This window comes from Haplochromis burtoni, unplaced genomic scaffold (assembly GCF_018398535.1).
Source record: "Haplochromis burtoni strain Fernald_Lab_line unplaced genomic scaffold, NCSU_Asbu1 Contig_2203, whole genome shotgun sequence".
In the NCBI taxonomy this organism is placed as follows: domain Eukaryota; kingdom Metazoa; phylum Chordata; class Actinopteri; order Cichliformes; family Cichlidae; genus Haplochromis; species Haplochromis burtoni.
The window spans coordinates 5,522-15,000 of NW_024584564.1; the positions used below are offsets into that span (position 1 = coordinate 5,522).

The 9,479-nt window shown below is 41.4% G+C and overlaps 1 protein-coding gene across 1 annotated transcript in view; it reads left to right on the forward strand.

Moving 5' to 3' along the window:
• The window catches only part of LOC102304685 (NACHT, LRR and PYD domains-containing protein 12), a gene marked incomplete at its 5' end in the record, with an annotated part of 14,844 nt that extends 5,371 nt beyond the window's left edge, over positions 1-9,473 (forward strand). Inside the window, 2 exons of the mRNA XM_005952780.2 lie at positions 4,410-4,456; positions 4,581-9,473. Coding sequence (XP_005952842.1) covers positions 4,410-4,456; positions 4,581-5,104 — 571 coding nt within the window. The remainder of the gene's footprint in view (positions 1-4,409; positions 4,457-4,580) is intronic.
• Positions 9,474-9,479: the final 6 nt, after the last annotated feature.

The following is a 9,479-nucleotide window of genomic DNA, read 5'->3' on the forward strand; positions in this document are numbered from 1 at the left end:
TTAGGAAGCTTAACTCCCTCCCGATTCTGCCCCCTCTCCCCTCTTCTCCTCCATGGTCTCACTGAACTCTGTCACACACACACACACACACACACACACACACACACACACACACACACACACACACACTCTCTGACTCACTCACTGGCCTGCACCAGTTACCAGTCACTTTGTGGAGCATTGGACTGCCATTACCTCATAAGACTTTGTTGTTATACTATCTCTTACCGTACATTACTAAATCTCCATTTGCACTATTTGCCTATTTGCACTACTCTGCCTGGTTTACACTCAATGTCATTTACCCATTATATTGTATATTGTATAGCTTTCTTGTTAATTTGTATTGTATTTATTTATTTAAATTTTTACTTTTTAATTATTTTATTTGCATTTTTTAATCACTCTCTTATATTTAAATGTTCATTTGCTATTTCATCTAGGGTTTGAGAGTAACTATGATGGAGTGCAGTCATGGGTCAGCAGAGTGAAGAGGAGGGGGCTCAGCACACATCCCTGTGGGGCCCCCGAGTAGCTAAAGAGTACAGAGGATGATGGTGCCATAGTGAGATCAAGAACGTAACACAGCAGTACTGGACAGAAACAGCTTTCAGGCAGCTTAAAAGAAGCACAATATAAAAAGCTCAGTAGTAGAGAGGAAACCGTTAGGAAAACTAAAAGTACATACTTGCAAGTACTTGCTACAGTACTTTAGGAAGAACTACACCAATTCAGAATGCATGGAGTACAGTTAAGAACATATATGGAGTCGGGAAACAACAACACTATCCAGTATTAGTAGATCAAAGAGCTACAGAAAGTAAGCAGCTACAGGAAAAAGCAGAAATCCTGGTTAAAGAATTTTATCAGTAATTGAAGTGATGAAGAGACATGTGAGGAAAAAAATAAAGGAATAAGATTGAAATGTTGAACCAGGAAAATCCTGGAGAAGAGGATTGTTCTAATAATCAGTTTTCAGTTTGTAAATTAAATGCATGAAAATGACTTCCCCTGAGAAGGATCAGGTGTGTTAGAGGATGGATTGAATGTTCTGCTGCTCTTTTACAATAAAATATGGCAGGAAGCTGGAAAGAAGCTCTAATAATTCCAATTGTGAAACCAAGGAAAGACCTCACTAAGGCTACGTTCACACTGCAGGTCTTAATGCTCAATTCCGATTTTTTGATCAAATCCGATTTTTTTGTCTGCTTGTTCACACTACAAATAAAATGCGACAGCAAACGCGCTCTAGTGTGAACGCTCAAAGCGGCCGCATGCGCAAAAGAAGACGTCACACAACGTGCTCTGTTTAGACCCAGAGCAAACAATATTGTTTGACTGATGGCCTTAATATAAAGACTTTGGACTTCACGTCTCCCAATTTTTGCTTTAAGTTATTTTGTTATTTACATAATAATGTAGATAACCTAATAATGATCCTTATTGCTGTTTTACAGAGGAGCGGTGCTTCAAAGGATAGCTGCAGATTTCTGTCAGAATCTGCAGATTATGCAGTACAAATAAAATGTTCACGTTTCTCCAACGTTGTCTTCCCAGCAGTTTCACCGGATGGCCAGAAAGCATTCGCGATGTCTTATCGGGCGCTTCTCCGGCGCTGATAATTGGCGTCCGTCTTGTGTCAGTGACGTAAAAGACGGATTTAATGCGACTTGACCATTCAAACAGCAGTCGCTTTCTGAAACATCGGATATGTATCGGATTCAGTACCACATACGAAAGTGACCCAGATCGTTCACACGGTCATACCATGATCGGATATGGGTCGCATAGGGTCAAAAAAATCGGATTTGATGCGCTTTCACCTGCAGTGTGAACGTAGCCTAAGACCACAGGTTATAGGCCTGTAGCTCTAATTTCTTATCTAGGGAAAGTCATGGAAAGAATGGCAGTGGACAGACTGATGTATGTGACTGAAAGAAGGCACCTGAAAGAAGTGTTTTCACCTTTTCAGGAGGGGGAGGAACACCATGGACCGAGCAGTCTGCTTAGAATCAGAGATAAGGAAAGCTCAGGGGAATAATGGATTAGTGGGGGCAGTTTTTGGATATAGGATGTAGACTACAGACCTTAAGAGTGGAGAAGTCTGTTTTTTAGAGGAGACATGTCAGATACACCTGTGTAGACTTGGACAGGTAAATGCATTAGGAGATGAGGTGTTGCTTTTATTAGCCAGCTTAAATGATGGAAAATGAATGAGTTGTTCCTGGTTAATATTTTGTGTTTGCAAACAGTATCACATACCCAGGCCTAATCTGTACATACATCCAAAATATACTGATTTTATTGGAGGATAATCCACTAACATGTTTTAATGCACAAGTTCATGTGATTTCTGTGCCCGACTACTGCCGGACTCGGTCTGTGGCTTGCTGCTGATAATAAAAAGTTAAATTTAATGCAATTCAATTTTATTTATACAATGCTAAATCACAACAACAGTCACCTCAAGGTACTATATACTGTAAGGTAGACCGTAAAATGATCAGAATCAGGATACTTTATTAATCCCTAACGAAATTATGTGGCTCCAGTTGCTCCAAGACAACAATAGTAACAGACTGAGCTAATTAAATAAAAGAATTTATTACAAAACACTTACAAAATATAAGAAATGGCTCTAATATGTAAACATTTTGGACATTTGATAAATAAAGTGGAAACATAAAGTATAATCTTATGTAAAACATTAGCAGCTATATATAGGCGGTGTAAAATTTTGTTCTGGGTTTCTAGCAGGGGGTTGCAAGTGAAAGTAGACCTAAGTATATTAATGGCTTCTTTCCAATCCTCCTCTGTGTATTGATTATTAAGATCTTCCCATTTTTGAATAACACGACTGTACAGCTACTATGAGCATACAGTAATGAGTAAAAAGTAGAAATAAAATGAGAAATAAAATAAAATGATATAGCCATTCTTGTATTTTGCTTGTTTACATTATTGTATTTTGCACAACTCTGTTGCTTGTGAAGCTCGCACACAAGAATTTCACTCACATGTGCTGTACCAATGTACCTGCACATGTGATGTGACAATAAAAGTGATTTGATTTGATTTGATTTGATTTGAGTTTGGTCCTTTATCATTTCTTTTTGTTGCAGACAACTAAACTCCACAGTGGAGATGGTTGTTTTGTTTTTGTTTTTACCTGTCCTGTCTGGCACTGGAACTTGAAGGGACAACAGTATTAGCATTAGCGGTTAATGCTAATTCACATCAAAGTACCATTAGCTGCTAATGGCAGCTTACTTAGCATTAGCTAGTTATACTTTTCTAACACAAGGGAAAAGGGTATTAGCGTTAGCTATTCACATTGTTAAAAAGGAAGGGAAAACTATTAGCATCAGTGGATAATGTTAATTCATTTCAAATATGCATTAGCTGCTAACGGCGGCCTACTTAGCATTAGCTGCTGACATTGTTAATAAGCAAGGGAAAACGGTATTAGACGACTAATACTAATTCACCTCAAATTGGCATTAGCCGCTAACAGCAGCCTACTTAGCATTAGCTGCTAAGATTGTTAGAAAGCAAGGGGAAAAGGTGTCTGAAGGTTCTCAGTCATCCAGGTCATCGTAGTCTAAGGAGTTTGGAAAGAAAAGCGTCTGGACTTCTTTAGGTTGCTTGAAAGGGAAGGTATTATCATTAGCTGTTTTTTCACCTTAAATTAGCATTAGCTGCTAACGGCAGCCTACTTAGCATTAGCTGCTCACATTGTTATAAAGAGAGGAAAAAAGGGGGTATAAACATTAGCTGCTAATGCTTATTCACCTCAAATTAGCTTTAGCCACTAATGACAGACTACTTATCGTTAGCTACTCACATTCATATAAAGCAAGGAAAACTGTCTTGTCATTAGTTACTAATGCTAATTCACCTCAAATTAGCAATAGAAGCTAACAATGCTAATCAGAGCTGTTAACCCTGCTAATCAGATGATAATATTCACATGACTCAACTCCTTAACTGTTTTTGGTTGTGTCAGACGAGCTGTTCAGTTACCATGGTTGCGTGAGCTCTGCTTTATGTTGTCGGTGTGTACAGTACTGTATAGATGCACAGTAACAACAATGACACCAAAAGAAAAAAAAAAACAGCTGGCAGCAAAGGCAGGGAGGTGTCCTTTCCAGCTTAACAGAAGAGGAATATAAAGATAGTGAAGGTGACAGTGTGAATCAGTCATATTTCATTTAATACAGGGTGTACTGACAGATCCAGGATCAGTCCAGTCATCAGCAGTTTGATCCACATATGGATTGAAGTGTATTTGTGAAAATGTTGGACTGTTCCTTTATCAGTGTCTAACAGTATGTGTATGAGAGCCATGTAATGTCCATGTGTGCATGCTGAAAGAGACTGTGCTGGTCTGACCCCCCTCCTCCTTTCAGGGTGGAGCCTGCTGGAGTCCGATGGTTGAGACCAGGTCTGAGGAAGTGTAAGTGTGTTTTTATTGTGATTCATTCACATCTCTGATGTCAGGAGTCATCATCAAAGTGTCAATCAATAAACAGATGATGGATCAATAACTGCAGCTGGATTGTGTTTGTTCTCTCCATCAGATTCCTGTCAACTCACAATCGACACAAACACAGTTCACACAAAGCTCAGACTGTCTGACAACAACAGGAAGGTGACACGTGTGGAGGAGATTCAGTCATATCCTGATCATCCAGACAGATTTGATGTTTATCCTCAGTTTCTGTGTAGAAATGGTCTGACTGGTCGCTGTTACTGGGAAGTCGAGTGGAGAGGAAACATTTATATATCAGTGAGTTACAGACAAATCGGAAGAAAAGGAAACAGTGTAGACTGTTTGTTTGGACACAATGATCAGTCCTGGAGTTTGCACTGCGCTGGTGATGGTCCTCGTTGTGTCTGGCAAAATAAAAGATACACATCCATCTCCTCCTCCTCTGTCTCTAACAGAGTAGCAGTGTATGTGGACTGTCCTGCTGGCACTCTGTCCTTCTACAGAGTCTCCTCTGACACTCTGATCCACCTCCACACCTTCAACACCACATTCACTCAAACTCTTTATCCTGGATTTAGGTTCAATCCTGGTTCCTCAGTGACACTGTGTTGAGTTGGGTGTAAAGAGTGTCTCCTGTTAGAGAAACACTCTGACTGTTGAACAGGTAGTTCAGTCTGTACATGTCTGTCTCTTTCACTCAGAAACGCGTTTTCAGATTCATGGATTCAATCAATTGATGTTTTAAACTGTTCTTTTTTTTTTTTTTTTTTTTTTTTGCCTGTCCCGTTTGGCTCTTTTGCCATCAGAATTATTGTCTAAAGGCAAAGAAAGATGCCCAACGGATTTACTTTACCAAATTGACCATCCCAGCCTTCCCAGCCTTTTCCACTCAGCGCTTCACAGTGAATACCAGTATGTTGTGTTTCTCTGAAGCTCAGTTCTCAACCAGCTCCTCTGCATTTTCATCCCATTAAGAAAGAGAAATCAAACATTTGGATTCATTTTAATGAGCTCAGACTTGTTTCCATCATGGCTGAATAAGTGGACATCCAATAGTACTCAGTGTATCAAATATTAAAGATATTTAGTATCTCTCATGTTTCTGTTATTCTATAAAAACAGCTGCTTTAAAAACCGATCCAATCAAAGAAACATGAACTTCCATATTGATCAGATCAATACGTACAGCTCTGATGTCACTAACATCTCCTTGAACTCTTCATTGATGGTGATTTGTGGTCCTCTGCTGGTGAGAAGATGAACTGCATGATGTCAGTTTAATGAGCACTGATGAGATGAAGTGTTTTTAAGTCTGCTTTTTCTAATTGTTCAGGGTCCTGCTCCAGGAAACAGCTTCAACAAACACTGGCTTTCAAAATAAGACCTCAGTCTGAGTTTTTAAAAAAGCTCTTACCTTGGAAGGAATTGACATTTAATATTCATGTTATCAGCCCATCAATGGGTGTTATTAGCAGTTATCAGCTTCATAGCTGTGGCTGAGATTGGCCCTCCTGCACCTGCTAGCAGGCTCAGTTAGTCATTATCACCAATTGGTTAGCCGGATCGCTGTTGGAGGGACGATGATGAATCCAGATCCAGTACAGACAGAATCCACTTCACACTGAGATGGGCGCATGGCAGCTAATGTTACACCCCTAAAAACGGGGAAAGAATCACGAGAGTGATTTTGACTTGCGTCTCTCATGCAGTTCTTTATTGCAATCAAAATGAACATAAATGTTTCACATTCTGTATTGCTTAATGTCACATGGTGGAAGGAAAAGATAAATAATGAACCAAAATGATAAAGTGCTTACTATACATATACCTGAACATGTTTCCTGACAAAATGGTTGACAATAGAAACGTTTCTAGCTCCTGCCGTTAGCTTAATGGACATTATACAGTACCAAACAGAGGCTCAAAACCACCTTGTCTCTGTGCACAAAACGACTGTGATATAATGCTTCTAGAGCTTACAAAACAATGAAGTGTTACCTATTAAATATCTTAACAATGTACAGATTGCCTATATATGAACTTTGAAACACTTTTACCTGAAAACAGTTGTGTCTGAGATTGTATGTGCAGTTTTTGTGTCTGAGCAGAGAGTGAGCTGGATGGTGTGAGTCCCTGATAATTCTCTCTGCTCTTTTTTGGCCGTGTTGTGTGCACAGAAGGTCCATGGAGGCAAGTTTTGTTCCCATAATCCTCTCTGCAGACTTTATGACTCTCTGCAGAGCCTTCCTCTCTGTCTGTGTAGTGTTTCCATACCAGACAGTGATGCCTGCGGTGAGGATGCTCTCTATCAGTCCTCTGTAGGCCTGGGTGAGAGGGCGGTGGTTTCTGGCTTTCCTGAGCAGCCGAATGAAATAAAGCCTTTGCTGGGCTTTTTTCACTGTTGTTGTGGTGTTGAGAGTCCAGCGCAGGTCTGATGAAACCTGCAGTCCCAGGAATCTGTGGCTGTTTGCAGTCTCCACATCTGTCCCTTTCACGATAAGAGGTTGCAGGGGAGGGAGTTCCTCCTAGAGTCCAGTATTAATTCCTTGGTCTTGCCATGTTGAGGATGAGGTCGCTTTTCACACCATAGACAAGAACATTGTCTACCCCCCCTTGATGAGCCCCAGGATGGTGGTGTCCTCAGTTTATTGGAGTTTTCCTGGGTGGAGACACAGTCATGGGTGTACAGGGTGAAGAGTTTGGGGCTGAGGCAGCAGCCCTGTGGAGATCCAGTGCTGACGGTGAGCTCAGCAGACACGTGTCCTCCCATTCTCACCACCTGTTGTCTGTCTGTCAAAAAGTCTGGAATCCAGTTATGGGTGGGTGTTGGGATGGTGAGGTATATCAGCTTGCCTGGGCGGATGGTGTTGAAAGCAGAGCTGTAGTCCAGGAAGAGCATCCTGACATATGTTCGGCTGCTTTCCAGGTGTTGCAGAGTGTGGTGCAGGGCTAATGCTGTTGCACCATCCACTGATCAATTGGGGCTGAATGCAAACTGGAAGGGGTCTATAGTTTCAGGGACAATGTGATTTGAGTCCCTCAAAGGAAGAATTCTGTATCTGTAAATGGATCATGGACTTTCTGACCAACAGACCCCTATTTGTTAGGTCAGGGCATAACAGCTCTACCACCATCACACTCACACTGGCGCTCCACAGGGCTGTGTGCTGAGTTCGTTCCTCTATGAATGCAGACCTAGGTATTGATTCAACTCCATCATCAAGTCTGCAGATGACACCACGGTGACTGTCTCATCAGGGACAATGATGAGCCTGCTACAGGGAAGAGCTAAAGCACCTAGCTGTGTGGTGCTGACAGTAACCTGCTTCTGCAGCAGCAAACCAAACCAGCAAACCAAAGAGCTCATTGTGAACTTCAGGAGGGAGAAAACAAATACCCATGTCCCCATCTACATAAATGGCACAGCTGTTGAACGGGTCTCCAGGTCTTGGGGACCCACATCTCTGAGAATCTGACCTGGTCAACTAAGACCTCCAGCCTGACCATCAGCGCTTCTTTTTCTTCAGGACACTGAAGAAGAACCACCTGTCTACTGACATACTGGTTAACTTCTACCACTGTGTGATACAGAGCATCCTGACCAACTTTGCCGCAGTTTGGTATGGAAATTGCTATGTTGCTGACCACAAGGCACTGCAGCGGGTGGTGAAAAGACGTCACAGGGACTCCACTTCCTGCCATTGAGGATGTCCACAAGAAGAGATGTCTATGCCGAGCACACATAATTCTCAGAGACTCCTCTCATTCTGCCAATAAACCCTTCCAGCTCCTCCCCTCCAGTTATCTATTATAGTCTGCTCAGAGAGCTACGCTTACACTGCGTTAGATGTATTCATAGCACTCTGTAGATCTGTTTACCTCACACCTCTACATCTGTATATTTGTTCATAGTACATCTGTTTATCTGCCCATCTGTATAGCAGTATAGAACATCTGTATGCTATACAGATCATCTGTATATCTCTACATATGTATACACAGTACATCTGTACATTTGTCTGCAGTTCATCTGTATATTTGGTCTCTCTGTACATAAACTGTTTATAACTATTCCACCTTTTACACTACCCTTATCTGTATATATCAGTATATTGTGGACTAGAATATGTTTGAGATGCCTCTGAGGATGTTTAGTAAGAAAAAACATTACATCATAAATATTAAGGTGCTCTACTGGAGTGAAGCAACTGGAAAGCTGCACAAGCAGAAATGAACGTTCACTTTTCAGCAACTATTATAGTGGAGCCTGAAGCCTGAACCTACAGCGAGTGCAGCTCTGCAGCCAGATCTGTGAGCTGAACTAAGTGGCAGCAACATAAGCATTTTTTTCCCACAATTTTAAGCTGTTTTTTAGGAATCCTATCATGAGATTGGTGTGACTGAGGAGGTGAGAGAATGTATCTGGAAAAAGAAATAAAATTGCCTAATACAGGGGTGGGGAACTCCAGGTCTCAAGCTCCAGTCTCCTGCAGGATTTAGATGTGTCCTTGATCCATTACAGCTGATTTAAATTGCTAAAATACCTTCTAATGGTGGGTGTGCATCCTGGTGGGCTGTCTGCAGCCCGGGACGGTGACACTACCCCTCAACAGGTCTTGAAGTTCACCAGAGGCCTATAAATAAACTAATCATTTGATTCAGGTCTGTTCACCAGGGTGAGATCTAAAACCTGCAGGACACCGGCCCATGAGGCCTGGAGTTCCCCACCCCTAGCCTAATACATCTAGGACACAATTTAAAGCTTTACAAACTTAATTATGATTATGTTGTCTGAGAACTAACACAGAGCAGAAAACGTACCTTGTGATTGAGCTAATTTTTTTATTATTCCTCCACAGAGTGGACCAGCAGAGCTCAGAGGTTCCCAGTGGTCAGTCTGCCCAGCAGCATCAAACACAGCTGGACTCCATATTTATGGTCTGTACATGTACAACAACTATTTTTTACATCTATTCGGTTCACAGTC